The 23,959-nt window shown below is 33.8% G+C and overlaps 1 protein-coding gene across 13 annotated transcripts in view; it reads left to right on the forward strand.

Annotated features, from left to right (window-relative positions):
* Positions 1-23,959, forward strand: part of ADGRL3 (adhesion G protein-coupled receptor L3) — a 761,150-nt gene that overhangs the window by 416,038 nt on the left and 321,153 nt on the right. For all 13 annotated transcript variants that reach the window (XM_045834530.1, XM_045834518.1, XM_045834519.1 and 10 more), the window contains one exon: positions 22,646-22,755. In XM_045834530.1, coding sequence (XP_045690486.1) covers positions 22,646-22,755 — 110 coding nt within the window. The remainder of the gene's footprint in view (positions 1-22,645; positions 22,756-23,959) is intronic.

The raw sequence follows: 23,959 nt of genomic DNA on the forward strand, positions 1-23,959 counted from the left end.
TTCTCATGTTATCAGGATGTACAATAAAATTTATTAAGCAGGATAATCAATAAAATAAAATACTATTTCAAAAGCTATAATAAAAATGAATTTTGATTGATCTTCTCTCAAATATTTCTTACTTTTTAAAGTAAATTATAATTATTGCTTATACATACTCACTGGCATTAGAAAAAATGTATTGAATGAAAGCATATTATAAGGCTTCCAAATCATATTATGTAGTCATATTATTAACACTTGACTGGAGATTTTGAATTGTACATTTTTTGTGATGATATATTGCTAAAATTGCAATATTAAATTATAATCATAACTGTTTTACCACTCTGTTCATTTAAATAGATGAGAAAATTAATTAGGCTTTAAATACTAGCCTTCATGTTTTTGTACTTTTAAAAAATATTTCCTCTTTAACATGTTTTCAATGTTTTTGTATTAACAAAATATTAATTTTGAAATACTTTACCATAAATGAGTATATGGCAATAATTTGATCTGAGTCATTATGAATTGAAGAAGATAACCTGACCTCCTGACTGTAGGATTACCTTCCTTTACCTTATCTGTAGTATATAAAATGATTTAAATAAATTAAAATATGAAAATAATGAAAGTTAATGTGCTTTTTATATTTATATATCAAGTGGGAGTGAGTTGGCAAAATCCATGCTTATTTTGAACAATGAATAATAACTAATTTATGATGGGTATAGCTTGAAAATCTTTTTGATTGGCTGCTTAAGATAAACAAAAAGGAGTAATAGAAAAATACAGCTTGGGATCAATGAAAGGACAAAGAGATTTAAATATATAATCAGCCTCAATTACTGTGATTCTTGAACAAAATGAATTATTTTTTCCTACTAGTTTGGTAGTTTTAAAATGTTGGGAGGAAAGATTTTAGATTATGAAGGCACTTTCCATATAAGAAAATGTTTAGAAATCTTAGCAAATCATCAGTGATCCATTACAAAGCAAAGGTGACTCTTGTTTGGATCATATTGCAAGAATAATTGCAATCCCAAACAACATAAATTGGGTGATGTTTACATATACATATATAAATCCTTTGTATTTATACTATTTCCTAAATCACTATAACTAAGTATATTATAAAAATAAATATCACTACATATATAATTATATATGTATGTGTCATTTTATGTACATATGACTAAATGCAGTATAATATATACTGTTTCTTAAGTCAGTTAAAAAACACTAAATTACTAACATTTCTGTGGAATGAAAACTCTTCAGAGAAAGACTAGTATTCCTTTTAGGGAGAGTTTAAAATATTTACTGAGTAATGTTTTTTAAAATAAATTATTTTTACTTTTTAGGACAATTTTAGTAATGTTTTTAAAATATTGTTTTTATTATTATTTAAAGATTTTATTTATTTATTTTTAGAGAGGGAAGGGAGGGAGAAAGAGAGAGAGAGAAAAACATCAATGCGCGGCTGCTGGGGGTCATGGCCTGCAACCCAGGGATATACCCTGACTGGGAATTGAACCGGCGACACTTTGGTTCACAGCCCACGCTCAATCCACTGAGCTATGCAAGCCAGGGCTAGTAATGTTTTAAAAATACAAGTTTTATTTAAAATAAATTTTTAAATATTAAGACAAATAAGTGGTAGCTGGGTTAAGTATTTATTTTTAACCAATCTTTTTGATAAAGTTGGCATAAGCTTGTCATAAAAGAATTTCTTTAATACCCTCCAACAGAACTGGAAATAATTTTTAATGAAATATAAATTGTAAAAAAGAAACAATTTATATTCTGTGTTTTGGCAAGTAGGTAGGTAAGGGATGACCCATAAGGTAGATAACTTGAAAAAAATTTAATAGCAACATATGTATGCATGTGAAGCTATATAATTAAATTAGGGAAATTTTAAAATTATTTAATGATAGTATACATAGGCTTTTAATAATTATTATCATCTTTTTTCTTACCCACTCTGAAAGTTAAAGATAGCTGTTATTGTTGAAATCATAGTGGAAGGTTCTTTGGATAGATTTACCAGAGCAAACAGCAAGCAATGGCTCTCATTCCAAACAAGGTCTGTTACAGCACAACTTACTTATGTGTTTATTGTGTATGAGATGGTCTTGCTATAGTAACAGAGTTGAATAGTTGCTACAAGAGCCCTTCAGCCCCATAAGGCCTAAAATATTTACTGTCTGATCTTTTAGAGAAAAGTTATGTTTAGCTCAAAGAAATTCATGCATGCATACATTATATATGATATCACCATATTATGGTATATTTAAATATGATTTTGCAGAAAAATGTTTGGGTACAGAATGTTTAAGTTCTTCTAAGATTGTCTCTTTTTATGCTTCCCTGACCCCATGGTATTTATATTTCTTTCATAATCATAACCCTCTTCATTATTATGTAAGAGCATTTTTCATATTTGGGCTATAAAGAGAATTATTAATTAAGATATTTATCAATTACCAAACACTTGCCATTAGCAAAGAAAAATTAGCATTAATGCTGTAAAAGTAATGATGTTCGCACTCCAGTGGTAAAATCACAAATGGTGTAAAATGGCACCTGTGTTGTGCACACCAGAGGATGGAGTCAGACCTAAAGAAACTCAACCATATTGAGAACTGACGATTGTTAGGAGCTCAAGCTTAACTTAAAATGACTTACAGAAAAAGGAATTACTCCATTAACTAAAAAAGCTTGGGTTTAATTGACTTTAGGTCTCTCTTCATCCAGGTTCTCAAGTGATGCTGTCAGAAATCGGAGATAGCTCCAATCCACTTGGCCATTGGTTTAGGCAGCACTGGAAGGTATCAGCATAATGGCCCCAGCAGCACAAAGCTTCTGTGCTTGTCTTTTTAATCTGAGTTTTAGATTCTAAGAATCTTTTCTTTTCAGAGTTTTCAGCAAAAATTTTGAGGTTGGATATGACTGGCTTCTCCTGGTTTGTATGGCTACCCCTCAACCAGCCACTGACCAGGTGCCAGTGGGCAAATGGATGTGGACTACATTCAATTAACCTGAAAACTTGTTTTAGGAAAACTTTCCAATAGTGCTCTAATTTCATATACATAGTATATCCCCCAAGAATCTTTTTTTTTGAGATATTTTGAGCTAAAAGGAATGTCTTTGGTGATAACACATTGAAAAAGTATTCTATGGGGGAAAAAACTATACTCACTGTAACTTTTTGGTAAAATTTAGATTTCTCTTTATTATTTATACCCTAGTAGAAGTTATTTTAAGAAATTTCAAACTTTCAGAAAAGCTTCTGTTTTTTACTATCTCTGGTAATGATAAATTTTGTAATGGATATGACTATTTGACTAAGAAAAAATTACATTTAAACTTTGCTTTAGTACCAACAAGTGCCCCAAAACTGAGGCTATAGTTAATAGCAAACAAGACCGTCATTCTTCTGTAGATTGATGGATTCATTGAAAAAGATTTTTAATCAGTGATTTCTCTACACTGACCACCATGTTAGGCTATAAAATGGCAAATTAGACCTCTGTATGAGTAAAGTTTTTAAATAAGGCTTATTTTAGTTTTCTTCTTATGAAACTGTAAGTATATAGTTGACTTGGATTTAACTTAAGACAAATGTAATGTCATTATAGCTCTAGCTTCTTGAGTAAAAACATGCACCTTCTTTGGATTGCTGATGTTCTAGATGCTTTTGAAATATATTTGACTCACTGGCAGAAAAGAAAAACACCTGCAGTCTTGTTACTGCAGGAATCAAGATTGGTGGTTGGCTTAGTCCCCTCGGGTCAGTTTCCTCCAGTGGCTTTTGATGAACTTTTTTGATCACATGGTTTTGATGCTAAAATATAACATGAAATGATTACTTTATTGATAAAAAGGCACTCATTGTTTCAGTGAGGCATGGTTTTTATTATTCAGCAGGCAGTGGCACAAAGTTTGTGAATCAGTGTCTTTAAAAGATTAATATGAGAGATAAATGCCATATAATTTCATTTCTATGTGGAATCTTAAAAACAAAATAAGAACAGAAACACACTCATAGATAAAGAGAACATTTTGAAGATTGTTGAATGGAAAGGGGTTTGGGAGAAATGGGTAAAAATAATAAAGTGGTTAGGAAGTATGAGTTAGTAGTTACAGAATAGTCGTGGGGATGTAAAGTGCAGCACAGGGTATAGAGTCAATAATATTGTAATAATATAATAATATGATATGGTGTCATATGGATACTGCACTTAGCATGGTGATCACTTTGTAAGTTATATGAATGACGTATAACTTACAGGGTTATTGCACTCAAAACTGATGACAGGGTTGTACACTCAAAACTAATATAGTATATCAAATGTAATTAAAGAATTACAATTGAAGAATACAAGTTATTATTTAAAAGTTTAATATGAATCACTAGTTTTTCTGTATGAGGTTAAATGCACATGTGACCATTGCTGAGTGGAAAAAAATATGAAGGTACATGAGTTGGTTGAAACATACAAAAATATATTCTATTTAACACCTTTGTTTTTATTGCTGCATGCAGTGAACTCAAGAAGTCTTTGAAGATTAGCATACATAGGTATTGGAACCTACACTCCTTAATTTTGGAATACAAATTTAAAAACCCATGTTATAAGTGGCTATATATATGAATTATTTGGTTTCTAGATAAAATGCAAGTCAATAAAACATTTTAAAATTGTTTTTTAAAATTTTATTGAATTTATTAGAGTGATGTTAGTTAATAAAATTATATAGGTTTCAAGTGTGCAGTTCTATTTTTGCTTTACCGTTTGTAGATTTTGTTGAGTTGAGATGTAGTAGTTGTGTGTGACATTCCTAGAGTGCCATTTCTTTCCTCTGATGTAAAAAGCTAATGCAAGACTCAGAGAGCTGAAACATGACTTTCCTAGCTTTACCTCCCTCCCTACTCAGCATATACCATCATGCTTGCTAGTTAACTGCTCGCTTCTGTCCATTGAGGCATTTTATGTGCAGTTAGCCATTACAAATACTTAATTTTCATCCTCTGCTGTTTTCTTTCTTTGTAATTGCCCATTGCCTTTCTAAGTAGGTGTGTTATATTCATGGCAGTCTCATAGTATTCTTTGTCCCTTGTAAAAGCAGCAAACACATTCTTCAGTTTGCATACACTTGCCAAATGTCTACTCTTGTGATACTTTTTGTTTCTAAAATGTGTTTGGTTATCAAGTGGATTAAAATGCTTGGAATATGGTAACCAATGAGGAGCATATGTGCTATTCCACCTTTGCTCCTGTCCATTCTGGACTTTCCATCATTTTAATGTAACTTGCTTCCAGCTGAGAAGCCACCAAAGCGGCTTTCTTTCAAGCTGATGCAAGTATCACTCTATAATTAGACCACAGGGAATGCTGCAGAAGGAAACAGCCACCTTCTTCCCCTCCTTTAGGGACTATCATCTCTGCAACACACTCAAACTGCATCACCCTCCACAGCTAAATTCTCTGATATACATGTACGACTTAGGTAAATAAATGTTTATTTGTAATTGCATATGTTCGAAAATATATTGCCAACTGCTGGTAGCTCAAATCAATATCTGACAATATGGGAATTTTATTCACAAATGTATTTTCTCTCTAGAAACTCTAATCTTAAAAATATGGTGTAAAAAAATTCCCTTTTAACAGTAAGAGCTAAGAAACAAGGTTGTCTTTTTAATTCTGTAGCTAAACGATTGCCTAAGCCATTTCTTACATTTGCTCTTCTGAGAAATTTGAGTATTTTGACTAATTCTGAAAACATCTCTTTCTTTGGAGAAAGAACAAACAGTAATGATAAAACAAAATTCTGATTATAGAAATCTGTACTACAGCATATAGGACATGGCTAAATGTTTTAGACTACATATTAAAATCAGAGAAAGATGGCAAAGTTATTTATTTTGACATCTGAGGTTTAGGTTTATATCTTAATCTTTTGGGGGAATAACAATAAACATTAGAGAGCCAGAGACAGGAGTCTGTTGGAAGCAGAATGTTGCTGTCTACCTCTGTGCCACAGCATAGCCCAGAGGAGCTCGGGGCAGCAGAGGAGCAGTGCTTGTTGAAGGGCACTGGAGGATGGCCAGCCACAGTGAAGGGCTCCTGCTGTGTACATATCTACATACAACCAGCTCCTCCTTTTAGGTCCACTGCAATTTCTACCCACTTTTGTATCGTCTTTCTTTGTACCTCTAGCTATTCAATTTCCAAAGCTGGAGTCAGCCTCCCTTGTAATTCCTGCCATTGCAAATAATTGTCAAGACCTTCCAATTTTTACCGCTTTAAATATTTCTTGGGTTCACCCATTTTTTGCCATCTCTGTTATGAGTTCCCTATGCCTGTAGGCTTGTGCTCTGCAGATTTATTTTCTCTAGAAATGGCACATCAACCTATATCAAAAGCAATGAGAGGTTATTACTTCCTTGCTTATTACACATTCCATGATTTCACTTAACCAAATAGACCAAGTCCAGACTTACTTAATTATGAGCTCGGTAACCTTTACGTGAAGCATGGAATTGCTCAAAGCCTTGGTTTTCTCACTTAGACACGTACAGAGCCCCTTTAGGGTCATTGTGAAGGCTACACAAGATAATGTACATAAAGCACTCTGCCCAGTGTGGAGCATAGAGGAAGCAATCAATATGTGTTAGCCATTATCATTTGCTAACATGTTATGCAAAATCTCTGTATTAGAGTCTCTAACCTCCTTTCTTGTTAGCCTGTATCTTCTACTCCCAAACCACCATATGGCTTCTAGATTTGTTTCAATTCCCTTTCTCTTTTTTCCTGAGTGAAATGTCTTTTCTATTCTCTCATTATTTTTACCAAGGTGACTGGTACTCTATCTCTTAACATTCAATTCTGATGTCACCTTGTCCAGAAAACCTATCCTGGTATCCCTTATCTTGTCCAGGTTGTCTCTGTTAGTTTACTAGGACTGCCTTAACAAAGTACCACAGACCAGGTAGCTTCAAACAACAAATATATTCTTCAAAGTTCTGAAAGGCAGAAATGCTACGGTGTCAGCAGGGATTTGCCACCTCGAGACTCTGAATACTATCCTTCCTTTTTCCTTCCTGGCTTCTGGTGGTGGCTGTCAATCCTTTGTACTCCTCAATTTGCACCTGCATCCATCCAATCTCTGCCTCTGTCATAATAAGTTGTTCTCCCTGTGCATCTCTGTATCTGTGTTCAAATTTCCCTCTTCTGAAAGGACACTCGTCATGTTAGATTAAGGGCCCACCCTACTCCAGTCTGACTTCAGTTTACCTAATTACATATGCAACTAGACTGGTTCCAAATAAGACTCATTCTGAGGTACCAGGTTTAACACTTAAATATATCTTTTGGAGAGACACAATTCAGCTTATAACATTGATCCTCATGTGTACTTTCATATTCATGCTTACTTCTGCATGCACACATCTATCACATGCACTGAATTCATAGCATGTTAATAATCTGTACATGTGTCTGTCTCCTCTATCTTTCAAACTCTTTGGAGCATCTTCCATGTCTCATCTATCTACCATCTTTGTGTTCCTAGCACAGGGCACATGGTGGACTTTTAATACACGCCCCTGATGAACAAATCATTGTTCACTGTTTAAAAAGCAAGTCTTATAATATAAAAGATTACAAGGATTAATTATGTCACATAAACCTAATAATCTAACTTTTTATTTTTCAATTACTGCAAAGAGAACAGAAATAGAAATACTTTTAACCAAGAACAGAGAGAATTTAGTTCTTTTCCCAGGGTCCTCATTGTGAGTGCTGCCTTGGGGAAATTACTTAATTTCATCATGCTTATCTATAAAATATAAATGAAGAAAGTTATAGCTTCCAGACTCACTTTCGGGTATTTATGTTTTGTACTTTCCATTCTAGACCCACCAGAGACTTAGGTTAATCAGAGAGCAGAGGCTACTTCTGAAGAGCCTAGTATGTCATGTTTTGTTCTTATCCTGGAGGGCATGAGGGTCATGGAAAATAACTGAGAATTATGAGAAAAGCTGAACTAAGAAGCTAGTTGGGAAAATACTAGAGATAGGGGAAGGAGCACACACCAGTAATGGGGCTGATTGGATGTTGGGAGCGGGGGAGGGGAGAGTCAGGGAACATTGTTGAATGAATTTTGAATACCTCATCATGTGCCAAATATGAGGCTATAGAGATGCTGGGATCTAAAATTTCACACCTTGATAGAATGATAACAATTTTTGGTAAATATTATAAATGTAGGAAGTTTTACATTCTTGTGCATGTAAGCTTCAGTGAAACCTCTACTGAAGTTATTAAACCTCATAAATATAAAATATTTACATTTCCTTCAGTGTTTCCCACTTTAGGTTACCTTTGATGTAGGGAGGTGAAGCCTGTTCTAGTTGTTTTACACATGAGTGAGTAAAACTCAGAAGGATAAATGGTTGGCTTACACAGTTATTACTTTGTACTCTTTTGATACAGATATTTTTATTAAGGCATATATGCAATTTTAACCTTACTTTCTCTGACTACATTCACAAAGATTCCATTCATTTAACTACAAAAAAATATTATGTTCTTTAGTCATTATCAGGCTTCAGGGAGGTTTTCGATAAAGCTGAAAATATTGTTTGTGTTTGTACAGGGACCTGATTTTACTGTGCAGTGCAATTCCCCCTTAAGAAACTGTTTCTATTTTTGTCTGTATTGATCAAGAGTATGTTAATTAAGCTTTTCATGAATAAAATCTAATGCCATCATGATGTAAAGATCACTGCATATTAATAATTTCAGCGGATGGCACCCACTGTGAAGGAGGGACAGCGAAATGGGGAGTGCTAACTGACTTCCTTCTGCTCAGTGTCATTTCCACCTTGAACCTGATGGGCCAAAAGTGGAACTGCAGTTTAGATGGTAGAATGCTTTACTTAGTTGCCTATGAACTTGTTTTATTTTATTTGGAACTCTGAATTAAGGACTTAAAAAAGACCAATTTTTTAAAGAAAACTTATTTGGCCCTGGCTGGCATAGCTCAGTGGATTGAGCGTGGGCTGTGAACCAAAGTGTCGCAGGTTCGATTCCCAGCCAGGGTACATGCTTGGGTTGCAGGCCATAACCCCCAGCAACCACACATTGATGTTTCTCTGTCTCTCTGTCTCTCTCTCTCTCTCTGTCTCTCTCTCTCTAAAAGTGAATAAATAAAAAAAAATCTTACAAAAACTTATTTGTTTTATTTTTACATGTTTCATAATTTATGCCATACTATATTTAGTAGTAATTATGACATCTATAATTCAATAACAATATAGATTGGGTACTTATACCCTCCTACATTGTATGTGGTATTGTCCTACATTTTATTGCTTTAAAGCCACAAAATAATCACAAATTGTAATTACAAATAAACAGAAACTGAGGGCTTGAGAAGTTACGCATCTCCTCTTGTTTCCCTCAGTAGTATGGGTTCACAGGTAGGCTTCTGAGTTTAATTCTAGGACACTTTCTATATCACTAATGGTCTCTAACCTCCTGGCTATGGATTGCTTCTGTACCTCAAATTATAGTCCCACTTGAATATATTTCTGCTGGATATGGAATAAGGACCACAACTTTGAAAAAGACAAATGTGAAACACTCCCTGAAGACAATGTCTATCCTCATTATAAACTGTCATCAGTTGTTATCAGAGCATTTTAAGATGGATCAACCAACATATCATCTTAATGCCCAGAGCAACTTTAGCAGAAGTTATCTAGCTGTAAATGATACATGCCAGTTTTATGGACATGTGGGAAGTTAGGTTTGCACTGTGCCTGAGTTCCTAGGTAAACTAAAATTGTACACATTATCTCTAGAAAGAGGCTATTTGTTAACTCAATACTGAATGTTTATGTAATGTTTTAGAGACAGAGAAATGTCCCCTAAACATAGGAGAAACTTTTGGGAAATTTGACAGAATAATTTATATGAAAGCTGCATTGTATAGATGTTGTTTTTTAAAATTTTGAGTTAAACCATATGAGAAAACACATTTGCCAACGAGACCTCGGACAAGGGCTTGATCTCCAAAATAAATAAAAACTCACATGACTCCACTCCAGGAAGCCAAAAAACCCAATTAAAAAATGGGCAAAAGATTTGAACAGACACTTCTTAAAGGAGGACGCACAGAGGGCCCCAGAGACAAATGTAAACACGTTCAGCATCATTAGCCATCAGAGAGATGCAAATTAAAACCACAATGAGATACTACTTCACACCTGTCAGAATGGCCAACATAAACAAATCAACAAAGAAGTGTTGGAGAGTATGCGGAGAAAAGGGAACCCTAGTGCGCTGTTGGTGGGAATGCAGGCTGGTGCAACCACTGTGGAAAGGAGTATGGAATTTCCTCAGAAAACTAAAAATGAAACTGCCTTATGACCTAGCAATTCTGCTGCTAGGATTATACCCTAAGAACCCTGAAACATCAATCCAAAAGAACCTATGCACCCTTATGTTCATAGCAACACAATTTACAATAGCCAAGTGCTAGAAGCAACGAAAGTGCCCATCAGCAAATGAGTGGATCAAAAAACTATGGTACATTTACACAATGGAATTCTACACAGCAGGGAGAAAGAAGGAGCTTATACCTTTTGGGACAGCATGGATGGAGCTGGAGAGCATTATCCTAAGTGAAATAAGCCAGGCAGTGAGGGACAAATACCATATGATTTCACCTTTAACTAAAAGATAAGCAACAAAAGAAAAAAAGCAAACAAAATATAACCAGAGTCATTAAAATTAAGAACAATCTAACAATAGCCAGAGGGGAGGGGGGAGGGGGAGGGGACAGTGGGGAGAAAGGTTTTCAGGAACTACTACTATAAAGGACACATGGACAAAACCAAGGGGAAGGGTGGAAGCAAGGGAGGGAGGTGGGTTTGGAGGGGGTGGGGGGAGAAAATAGAAACAGCTGTAATTGAACAACAATAAAATAATTTAAATTAAAAAAAGAACTAAAAAATTTTGAGTTGAAGGGCTTTCAAAATATGAAGTAATTAATATGGATAGTCTGGAAATAATTATTCTATTCTATTTGAATTTTAAATATGCTTTGGACTGATCATGACATAAATGTTCACTTTGTTTTAAAAAAGGAGAAAAGATATTAAGGGACTGAAAATTACCATTACCTTACATTTCAGTGATAATCACTGTTGTTACAAATCTTTCACAGCTATTCTCTATATGTATGCATACATACAGCTACATAACTATTTTTAATGTTTTCATTTTACATTCCAATTTGTATGTTTTTTTTCCAATTTGATAAAGAAAAATGTTACTCCATCATCTTCAATGGTGTCTAGCATCATATACAAGGGATGCACATTAATATATTTAACCAGATTCCATACATTAAAATGCTTTTGCCATAGATTTTCAAAGTAAACTATCGCATTTTAATGTCTTTTTTGGGGTAACTCCTCTACAATTTTTTTTTGTTTTAAAATTTTATTTGTTGATTTTTAGAGGGAGAGACATCGATTTGTTGTTCAACTTCATGCAGTGAATTTACGCATTCATTGGTTGTTTCTTGTATGTTCCCTGATCGGGGATCAAACCCATAACCTTGGCATATCAGGAAGACACACTAAGCAACTGAACTACCTGGCCATGGTTAAACTGTCTAATATCTTAATATGAGGCATTTTTGCTAGAGAAGGAAACTTGAGGGAATACACCGACACCTTCACTGCACTCCTCCCTTCTTCTGCACTAGCGCAGACCTGATTTGTTCACTCTCCTGTAAGTGGCTCGATGCTCCAGAGGAGACCAGGGGCCTCTCTGGCCCTGTGAGGGTGAACCATCACTGGGTAAAACTATTCATGTGGAGGTCATTCCCTTTATGGTATTGCTTTAGACATACATGTTGGCTCATTTTGACCAATGTTTTTTTTTAAGTGTTTTATGTTTTGCAGAGTGGCTCATGTGTAGAATATCCTTATTCTTAAAATGAGACACCAGAAACTTTATGTTTTCTGGATTTTATCTTCTTCATGTGACACGTGCAAATGCACTGGCCATCTTAGGACCATAGGACAAAGTCCAAGAGAATTTCATAGACTCTAAATCATGGCCATAACTTTGTAACCAAGTGAATTTATCAACTTGAATCAGCCCATCTTCCAACTTTTAATATGTGAAATGATACATCCTTACTTTTAGCCACTTTAATTTGTATTTGCTGTTGTTTAGCAGATAAATTTTTCTGGTACAAATAGAAATGTCTTTGCGATTTCTGTTCCATTTATTGCTTTCTGATGATACCATAAATCAAAACAAATAGAATATATGCTTGGGATGAGTCTCTCTGTGGTCATGAATAGACATCACTTAACAGAGCCAGCACAACAAGCGCCAGTATCAGAAGTGAGAGAAGCATCTAAGAGGAGAGGGAGTTGTGAGAATTATCAGTCTTCAGGCACTGGCACATGCAGGCTTTCTTGCATCATTTGTATGAACACCTTGTCTGTTGCATTAATACTTACAAAGCACAACAACAACTGAAGTTATTTTTATGTCATATTAAAACACAGTACTTCTTTCAAAAATCAATGCATCTACATAAGGTCCGAGTTAGGCACAAATATATGTTTCTCTTGATAATCCTGCTGTTGAAGTCTTTTTTAAATATATGTAGGAGATTGTTCTACTTGTGTGTGCAGGTGGGTGCAAGTACCTGCACACATACACAGATTTAGCAGTTCGCTCTCATTTAGCACTTTAACAGCAAATATGCATGTGTAATTCCTGCTATAATTTAATAACAGGACAATAAAAATCTATCTTTTTACATTAAGGAAAAAAGCAAATATAAGGGAGCCAACAGCATTTCTCTAGCTGTTTCCATGTTGTTTTCTTTGTGGATTTTGATGCGAACTTACTTCAGTAGCCAACATTAGTAAAATCCCTTTGTCTTTCCAACTCTCTCATAGTTTGATGTTGTTTCTTTTAATTTGTCTCATATATAAACAGCTTGATTTGTAAATATCACATACGGACAAGAAAAAAAACACCTAAATGATTCTGTGTGACATCCTTAATCTTAGCCCTTTTATGCAGATAAGACATTTTTGTAGCTCAGGGAAGAAAAGACTGCCTTGCAGCATTCTCAGGAAATATGAATTAAGTTTGTATGGGACTTAAATAAATAAACAAGTAGTCTTATTAACTTCCTAACTAACTTTAAGCAAAATGGATGTTATATTTGCTTTAGAAAAATACATACAGCCCTGGCCAGGTTACTCAGTTGGTTAAAGCACCAAGGTTGAGGGTTTGATCCCTGGTCAGGGCAAATACAAGAACCAACCAATAAGTGCATAAACAAATGGAATAACAAATCAATGTTTCTCTCTTTCTCAAAATTAATATAAAAATACATACATATAAAATATATGCATAAAAATATTGCTCCTTTTTACTTAGGAAAAAACAAGCAGTGCCTCTATTTGCTACACTTTCAGATAATGAATGCAGCTACACACTCTGATTTACATGGTTAACCATACATGCGAGTAAAGAATGTTTAGTTCTGACATGCTTCCACCAGAAGATGGTAATAAACTAATACAGTTGTAATTACAGTTATTTTTAAATGAAAACTTTTTTATTATTCTGTTCAGCCTTTATTATAGCATTCAACTATGACTAGAAGATTACAACTTAGAAATCACTGACACAGAATTCCAGACTGAAATGCTTTGCCAAGCAATGTTTGTGAACGTGTTGATTTTGAAAGCGCATTTTCATTTCTTTTCGATGCATGTTTCTATGACTTGTACTCATGCGCCTAATCATTTTACATTTGGAATGGGCTCCATGAATATTCTATGGGTGTTGAATGATGGTCATAATAATGTCTTTTATGAAATATTACACAGAAAGTGTGTGGAATATTTGGGAACTGGACTTCTTTGCAAGATTATTATATTTTCAAATATCTTTCTGTATTTTCAGAATATTATCAAATTAATTTGGGAAATTCCAGGAATAAGCCTTTAAGGTTCATTAAATTATAAATTAAAAACTATAAAACTGAGAATTGCATTGTGATCAAACAAAACATATAATGTTGTTTAGCCAATTTATACTCAAAACATTTACTTGTACTATAATGTAAATATGTAAGTGGTGGTCTATGCATCCTTTTAATAAATGTGCATCCTTTCTTTTTTTTAAGACTATATTTATTTATTTTTAGAGAGGGAAGGGGGGGAGAGAGAGAGAGAGAGAGAGAGAGAGAGAGAGAGAGAGAGAGAGAGAGAGAGAAACATCAATATGCAGTTGCTGGGGGTCATGGCCTGCAACCCAGGCATGTACCCTGATTGGGAATCAAACCTGCGGCACTTTGGTTCACAGCCCATGCTCAATCCACTGAGCTGTGCCAGCCAGGGCTTAATGTGCATCCTTTCAATAAATAAAACTGCATATTATGGAGGCATTAAACTTCATAGCCATGCTCTGCTGTCATAACATGCATCTAACTCTATAAGACTTTTGCAAGGTGCCCAATTCAGGGGACACAGTTTTCAATTGTCTTTTTACTTAAGTGCTTCTGGTAGGCTGAATAATGCCCCCCATCCAAATATTGGCATCAAAATCCCTAGAACTTGGGGATGTTACTTTATGTGGCTAAAGGAACTTGACCTATGTGATGAAGTTCCGGTTCTTGAGATGGGTAGATTATTCTGGATTCTGGAGGATGGCCTAAATGTAATCAAAGTGTTCTTTTAAGAGGCAGGCAAGAAGGTCAAAGAAGACAGGAAGTGATATCACGTCAGGATCAGGGTTAGAAAAGGTGGAGCCACAAGCCAAGGAATGTGGGGACAGCCTCTAGAAGCTGGAGGAAGGAAGGAAACATTCTCCCCAGGTCCTCCATAAGGAACCAATCCTGCCAACACCTTGCTTTTAATCACATTAATATTCGTTTTGGACTTCGACTTCCAGACCTATAATACAGTATATTTTCATTGTTTTAAGCCCCAGAGCTTATTATCTTTCATTTCAAAAGCAACAAGAAAACTAATTCAGTGCCCTAGTTTCTGTAGACCTCCTCACTCACTCACTACTTTGGTCACGTTTTCACTTGGTTGTATAAAACTACATTTTTCTAATGTGAAGGGATGTTTGTGAAATAACATATAAAAAGAAAAACAAAATGAAATACCTGAGATGATTCTAAAGAATCACCTTATGGATTACATCACTTGGTTTACATGCATTGTCACAATGTAAGATCCCACAATAGTTTTAATTTATGATTTAGGATTGAAAATTATGAGTTCTGCCCTGACTGATGTGACACAGTGGATTGAGCACTGACCTGCAAAGCAAAAGGGTTGCTGGTTCGATTCCCAGTCAGTGCACATGCCTGGGTTGTGGGCCAGGTCAGGTCCCCAGTAGAGAGCACTCAAGAGGCAACCACACATTGACGTTTCTCTCCCTCCCTTCCCCTCTGTCTAAAATAAATAAATAAAATCTTTTAAAAAGTTAGGAGTGCTTACCATCTTGTTCATCTTAAATTGCCACTTAAATTGCCCTTAAATTTAAGTGGCACCTTAAATTGCCACATAACAACATTGGCACTATTCTTTCTAGGTATATAACTACAATATAAAAATGAGATAATTTGTTTTTAAATCATGATGATTGTTTTATTTTTTCTCTGACCACTTAGTTTTTTGGTTTTTTTACGATTTGAGATCTAGATTCCTTTATGATGTGTGCATTCACAGTGCATTGTGAGATAGTTGCCTTAGCCTTCTCAGGCTTCTAAGTCAGCAATGAATGCAACAGGTGTCAGAGTGGCAGACAGTATAAAATAAAGGAAATACTATATTGTCTTCCTAGGAGGAAAAGAGAGTTGTTATTTTTGCTGGCATTGAGAAAAATTCTCTTATTATTCACATATGAATTTATGTTTTTATTCATTACTATGTTTTTCTGAGAATTAAAAACTCCTAGTTACCCTGATTACTTAAAAACCATTTTCAGTTTTTAAACATTACAATATCGTGATGGTGGTGCCTTTTTTGCTTTAATAGATATCTTTAAAATATTTTCTTGTTAGATCATAGGGTTTTATTCTTATCTGATGCAAATACTGCTTTGTCATGTTAGATCCTGGGGACTGCTTGGGGATACTAAGTGTGTTTTTTCAATACAGGTGCTTTTGTCTAAATGCCATTTGATAAATAAATGCTAATGTAAATTCATATGACTAATTTTGCTAACAAAAGGATACAAAGCACCTTTGTTTGTTATACTATTATATTTGTCATTCCAGTGATTTTCAATGAAGTTTTATATATTTACATGGCTGAAGAATCAGTTGAGCAATTTCTTAAAATTCCCAGGAATGGCTTGTTTGTACACACTGATTTTAGAATGTAATAAGAGTAGGAGATTGAAGAGGTTTTATTAATGGATAACCCCTGTGAATTACACTCCTTTTTCATAAATACAACAGTATTTTATTTAAATCATTTTAATGGTACCAAATTTTATAACAAGAGCTGTGGAACTTACCAGTACCATGCTTATGTGTCTATTATATGAGACTGTTTTAAAGTATAGTTATGTTAGAAACTTATTTTATATGTTTCATCTATAAGTATTATAACCAAATATGCGATAATAGGCTGCTAATATTTGTTTGGATAATGCAAGTTAAAACCAATATTATCTTATTGAATTTAGCAGGAAAGATCTCATTATTTTTATCTATGATAACAGCTTATCTGAATAGTTGATAAACCCAGCAGTATCACTTTTACTGTATATTGCAGTATGTTGTGGCAAATAGAGGAACTGTTTTGCCCAGAGTTGACTTTTTTTTTGTTTCGTATGAGCCATATTGGGAGGGATAAGTTAGCAGCAAATGATTCTGAATCCTATTACTAATCCTGTGATTATGTGTACTTCCCTGGCAGTCATCATAAGATATCTACTTAAGTTAAACAATATTGCTTTAAATTTTTTGCTAATAATAGCATTCAATACATTAAATAACATTTATTAAATAAACTTCATCAATAGGTGACAACTATAAACTGGGAGTTTTATATATGGGTTGAATTAAAATGGCATTTTTTTAGTTTATTTGTCTTTTAGGATAGTTTATGTACATAAATAAATATTCATTTATCTTATTACTCTTTTCACCGTTTGTTCAGAGATTGATCTTTTCAATTGCTGCCTTCTAGCTTTGATTGAGAGGGCTTGGCTCTGCAATGTTATTTCAAATTTAGAACCTCTTTGGAATGCCTGAACCACACACCATGACTGAATGAATCCTGGGCCATTTAGATACTTCGCAGCTGGTGTTTACCACATCAGATCATCACAGTACTCCTGGGAATCTACCACAGTGAATTGCATCGGTTTCCCAGAGTGACCGTACAATACATGACTCATTCTCCCACAAGACAGCAAGATTGTGGTTTTCAGGTCACTGTTCTGGAGCCTAGTGGCTATCATTTGGTTACTGAGATTCTGAAAAGTCATTTAATGTCTCTGCATCCATTCCTTTCTCTGTGAAATTGGGAATAGTGATATTCATCTCAGAAAAGAAGTAACAAGTAGTATACTATTTGTGAACATGCTTTCTTAGCTTAAGGGTTACTCAGGTAGAAGGCATTGTTACTATAAATCTTGGACTTAGGGCATCACAGGAAAAGTAGGTTGCATGCAGCTAATTACTTAGGGTTTACAGTTCATTCTTAATGTGAATCTGTTTTTCATGCTTCTACTCTCAAAAGAATTTATGTGCTTTTCTGTGTGTCCCTTCTTCTGTATTATAAGTTTCTCTCAAAAGACTCATCAATCCATCTGAAATGAAATGCTCTTAACCCATCATGAAGCAGGTGACTAATGTTAAGAATGATAACATGATAATAACTACAATAATAAACTGGTTACTTATAGATATTACTCATTTTTATGTATTTTATAAGCATATCAACTTTAGAAAGCAGTAAAATAACTGGCCTGCATGTAATGTATGTGAAAACTGAAGCTCCAGGAGATTTCTTTGGGAATTCTACCTGGTATTTGTCAGTGTCACCTGCTTATACTTCATTCATAAATTGTCAGTTTTCAGGGTAGAAAAATTTTTATTGTATAAAGTTTCTGATGAAAAATATTGAAACTTTCATCATGGATAAGCCTTAATACTTCTATAGATTATGAGATTTTTTTCTGTGACTATTACTAGATTCAAATGCATTTGACTATATTATTGCAATCTTTTTCTCATCTTATGTTGTATATTGAAAAATATTTTAATATCATGGATAATGAAAATCACCTTTATATTTATACTAAAAGTACATTATGAAAAATATGAGTTTAAATCAGATGAAAGCATTTAACTTTTCAAACTTTCATCATCTATATTCTTTTTGAATGAATTTACTTTTGATAATTTTGGTAGAACTGTAAAAGTACTATTGCTGCTATAAGTTGGTTAATAATCGTTACTCTAATAGTAAAGGTAACTTTATTTTCACTCACAATAATTGAAACAATGAAAAAAAGGAAATGACAGACCTTTAGAGTCTTGTTTTTAAAATGCAGCTAGTCTTTAAATAATCAAATTATAATGTAGTTTATAGATAAATAATATTCCAGAGATTGATTAGCTTTCTCTTTTCATTTTTCAGATTCTTAATTTATAAAAAGTATTTGATATAGAAATAGTGGTAGTGTCTGAATTATTTTTAGAAGAGAATGTTGTAAAGCATTTTGGTTTTCTATAAAATAGTGATGACACAGTGTATGGGAAGGGGCATACAAACCAAAACATGCTGTACCAGTAGTATATTACAGTCATTGTCATCATTTTTGTTTCCTATCAAGTAGCAATGGGAATGACTGCAACACATTACTGTAGTGTACCACATCACATGGTACACATTACCATGTTTTGGTTTGCACGCCCCTTCCCATACACCATGTCACAATGCTGTCTCATTTATAACAAATGGCTGCTTGTTTCACTTTTCTGACATATACATCAATCCTTAATATTTTTAAAGCTTAAATAATATGCAAATTGGTCAATACACATGTTGAGATAATTGGGGGGGGTGGACAATGTGTATAGTGCCCATATTATATTGTTAATCCAGTCTATACAAATACTGTCACTTGAAATTCTTGATTTAAAACAACTTCCTGTGAAATAAACATTTTCATAAGTGTAAATTTTAACCTTTATGTCCTACTCATATGTATGAATAATAATCTTAATTCATTGGTATTAAACATTATTTAAATAATAAAATATTTGCAATTAAATGTTTCCATCTGAAAATTACAAGAATGGACACAGCTTCTAAATGAATTTTATTATTAGATATGCAGTAATTAGAAATAAAGGTTAATAATATGAAGTAAAACAACAGTAGGCCAAAAACTGGAGATCAACAATGATATTATATTTACAAACTATTTACATAGCATCACATGTTACTGTATATACTTCTTTCATCTTTTAATTATTTATACCTTATATGTGTTCCTGATAATAGCTAATTTTCTATAATAATCATAGGAATAACAGAGTTTATATAGCTGCTCATTGTATGAAATCCTCAGATTTATGAGTTTATTTTTAAGGTATAATGTGAAAATTATATTACTCTAATTGCAAAAGCATATGTTTTCATCTGAGACAGCTTATTGAAATGTGTTTTGCATGTAATAGGGATGTACTGCTATTCTTTCAAAAGTCTGAGTACACCAAAGTGTTAAGCTACCTGTTCGCAGTGCATGTGTGAAGATAGCCACATGCACATTACTGCGACTATATGGCTGGTTGTCTGACAATCATCCTGAGACATTAAATCCACACAACAGAACTTGAGAGTGTGTTGACTCTCAGGATTAGGTGCAGTGCACAATTGCCTGATGAGTACGGAATATTGGCTTTTATTAATCTTTCAATGATAATGCAGACTATTTTTAAGCTTAAGACATTCAATAAAGAATCAATTTTAATTTAGGGACTAAATAAAATCTTCATTAAGCCTGACAAATAGTAGCCTCAAGTAATCACAAAGCATTTTACTTTAAATCAAAATGAGTTCTGCCCTAAATGCTCCCTACTCTGGCAGTGTGCTAGCAAGGAATCAAGAGTATCGTCTTTTATAGAGAATGAAACATCCCTAAGAAAGTAATACAAAATCTAGTCCTAAGGTACAATATTTATGAGATGAATAAATAAGAACATAAACACAGGATAACTAGATTGTCTCATTCTATAATCTCAGTGTCAATATTTTGGGTAGAATAAGTATTTTTCTTCAGAAATGTCTGTCAATTGATAAATTATTTAATTTTAACAGTTGTTTAGTAAAATTTACCATAATGAAGCCACTCTAAAATGTGAGTCTTTTTCAGCCCTGGTTGGTGTGGCTCAGTGGATTGAGTGCTGGCTTGTGAACCAAAGGGGCACTAGTTCAATTCCCAGTCAGGGCACATGCCTGGGTTGCGGGCCAGGCCCCCAGTGTGGGGTGCACAAGAGGCAATGACACATTGATATTTCTCTCTCTCCATCCCTTCCACTCTCTCTAAAAATAAACTCTTTTAAAAAAATAAAATGTGTGCCTTTTTCAGAGTAGGTATCAATTTTATTACAGGTGCATTTACCCATGATTGAATCAGGTTAGCCCAGTTCTGTGTAGCTCTATTGCCACAAAAGATGTCTACTTTGTTTTTGTTTTGATAGTAATATTTTATTATTCTCTTTAGAGATTTCAAGTTATTTTGAATTATAAGATATTGGCATTTGTGGACAATATTATTAGGCTGAACATAAGAAAATGAGAATTAATTCTTTTTTTCTTTTAAATTACATTTATTGAAGTGACATTGATAAATAAAATTATATCAGTTTCAAGTATATAATTCTATAATACATCATCTGTAGGTTGGATGATGTGTTTACACCCACAGTTAGTCTCTTTCAATCACCATATAAATGACTCCCTTTAGCAATTTCTTCTTTCCTCCTCCCTTGTTTTTTTATTATTTGTTGCTTTCAGTTTTATATCCCACATATGGGTGCAATGATATAGTTCTTGAATCTTTCTGTCTGACTTACCCTGCTTAGCATGAATTCTCAAGGTCCATGCATGTTGTTGCAAATGACAATGTTATGTATTTTTTATGACCGAGTAGTATTCCATGGTACAAATGTGCTACATCTTTTTCTTTTCGGATTTCAAACAATTTTTTTTTCATTTTTTATTGTTGTGCAATTACCATTGTCCCCATTTTTCCCCCATTACTCTCCCCTGCCCTACCTAGCCCCCATCTTCCACATTCAACCCTCCCCCCACACCGTTGTCTTTGTCTGTGGGTCATTTATACAAGTTCCTTGACTTGACCTTTCCCCTTCTATCCCCCATTATTCCCCTCCAGCTTCCTCTCTCGTCACTGTAAATGTGTTCTTTATTTCCAAGTCTCTGGTTCTATTTTGCTCATTTGTTTGCTTTGTTGATTAGGTTCCAGTTAAAGGTGAGATCATAGGGTATTTGTCTTTTGCTGCCTAGCTTATTTCACTTAACATAATGCTCTCCAGTTCCCATCATGCTGTTGCAAAGGGTGGGAGTTCTTTCTTTCTTCTGTTTAGTATTCCAATGTACCACATGTTTTTTATCCAGTTGTCTATCGAAGGACACTTTGGATGTTTCCATGTCTTGGCCACCAAGAATAGTGCTACAATGAACGCTGGGGTGCATATATCTTTACAAATACATGTTTTCAATTTTGGGGGAGGTAGATACCCATAAGTGGAGTTGCTGGGTCATATGGTAACTCTACTGTTATTTTTTTGAAGAACCCCCATATTGTTTTCTATAATGGCTGTGTCAGTTTACATTTTGCCAGCAGTGAATTGTTTCCCTTTTTCCGCTTAACTGGCTATTAAAGAATGCAAATCAAAACTACATAGAGATACCACCTCACACCTGTTAGAATGGCTATTGATAACATGACAAGTAATAATAAGTGCTGAAGAGGTTATAGAGAATCAGTTATTTTAAATGGTTTTACTTCTGGGATAGTTATTATTCATTTCTATAAATCATGGTTTTAGATATATTTTAGTATTTAAATATTAACTTTTTATTATTCTTTTTTGTTTGCCTAAAAGTTTAACACCATATTTTATTGTCTTTAAAATGATTGCCATGATAATCAGTGAGTTTATTTTACAACTGTTTAATAAAACTATGTGGTTATATTTTCTTAATTTGATTTTATAATGAGAGTGAGTCTTCCCTACCAATATTTTTTGGCCAGTGAGTTGTGTTTAAGCAGTACTTAACTTTTAAATTAAAATCATGTTCTGCTCAATCAGATATTAAACTAGTTAATATGAGTAAACTGAATAATTAATTTTTACCTCTAGTTTATTTTAAAGTATATGAGATAATTTCCTTAGTAAGTCTAAAATCCTAAATATGTGTGATAGGAACCAAAATAAAATTTAAATTAGTATTGATGTTAATAATGATTTAACTTTGCATAAGCACATTCTTTCTTTCTTTTTCTTTTTCTTTTTTTTCTTTTTTTGGCTTCAGGTGCAATAACAGAACGCAGTGTGCGGTCGTGGCAGGTCCCGATGTATTTCCAGACCCGTGTCCAGGAACCTATAAATACCTTGAAGTGCAGTATGAATGTGTCCCTTACAGTATGTATATTCCTATCATTTTCTTGTAAAAAGAAAAGATATTAAGTTTTCTTTGCATGCATGGACAAAATATTCTCTATGAAAACAGTAAAGTAATAGCAATTATATGAAAAAACTGGGCAATTTTAATTTTTCAAGACCATAAACTCTTCTTACCATTGGAAGAATTAGATGTTGCTTACATGATACTGCAGCTTTTAATTTTTACTGTACATTTCTGTACACCAATATCTCTTCTAAAACTCACTTCTTAATGTAAGAATAGGAACCATTTTTAAAAAGGTTGAAAGTGTTATGCCAATATACATTGCTCTAGGTCCAAGTAAAAGGTAGTGAACATGAATAATATCAAGAAACTGATAAATTTTGAATTTGATAGAAGAAATTCTATCTAAGTTTCTTGTGCTGTCAGTATTTCAAAAATAAAAATATGTTCATCAAAGGAGAATAGACCAAAAAGAAAATACAGGATTACATGAACTAAAATACTCTTCAGAATGTATCTTTTACAACCACAATAAGTAGGATTTTGCAACCTTTATGTCAGATATGGTATATACCAACAATTTATTTTTTCTTTAGAAATAATGAAGAATCAAACAATGAAAAATAAAACATTTTCTGACTGTTTTACCCAAGGGAAATATCACCATCTCAAAGGAAAATATTTTTGAGCTGTCTAGTTCATTATTCATGAGGTTCCTTAGTGAAGCTCACTCAGGGAATCCTGCATTCTCCTATTAGATATTCAGTTTATCCCAGAGGTACAAAACACCTGAGATCGTACACAAAACCAAAGTTCCAATTTCCTTTGACATCTCAGAAGAAGCAAAGTGTCTAGAGATAAGCAAGATGACTGCCAAGAGACAGCTACAGGCTTGCCTCATTTCTGCTTAGTTAAGAAGCAGCACGTTACTCATGAGTTATAAGTGACCGATTTGACCAGCAAAAAGTGAACTGAATTTTTTCAAATGATAATGAAAGCAAACAAGATAAAGTTTTATTTGTGCTTTATTTATAGTGCGTTTGATTAGATCAAGTTCAGTGAAATTTTATAAAGCTGATTTTTTTAGTTGTAAAAATGTAAGCATGTAGGTTTGGCTGAACGATCAACTGAGGTTATGCTTGTTACATTGTTATCTCAGGAACCTTCCTATGAAAATAGGAAGTTTATACTGACATTTTTTATTTAGTAATAGTTTAA

Source organism: Phyllostomus hastatus, unplaced genomic scaffold (genome assembly GCF_019186645.2).
Source record: "Phyllostomus hastatus isolate PE091 unplaced genomic scaffold, TTU_PhHast_1.1 phas_contig_196, whole genome shotgun sequence".
Taxonomy (NCBI): domain Eukaryota; kingdom Metazoa; phylum Chordata; class Mammalia; order Chiroptera; family Phyllostomidae; genus Phyllostomus; species Phyllostomus hastatus.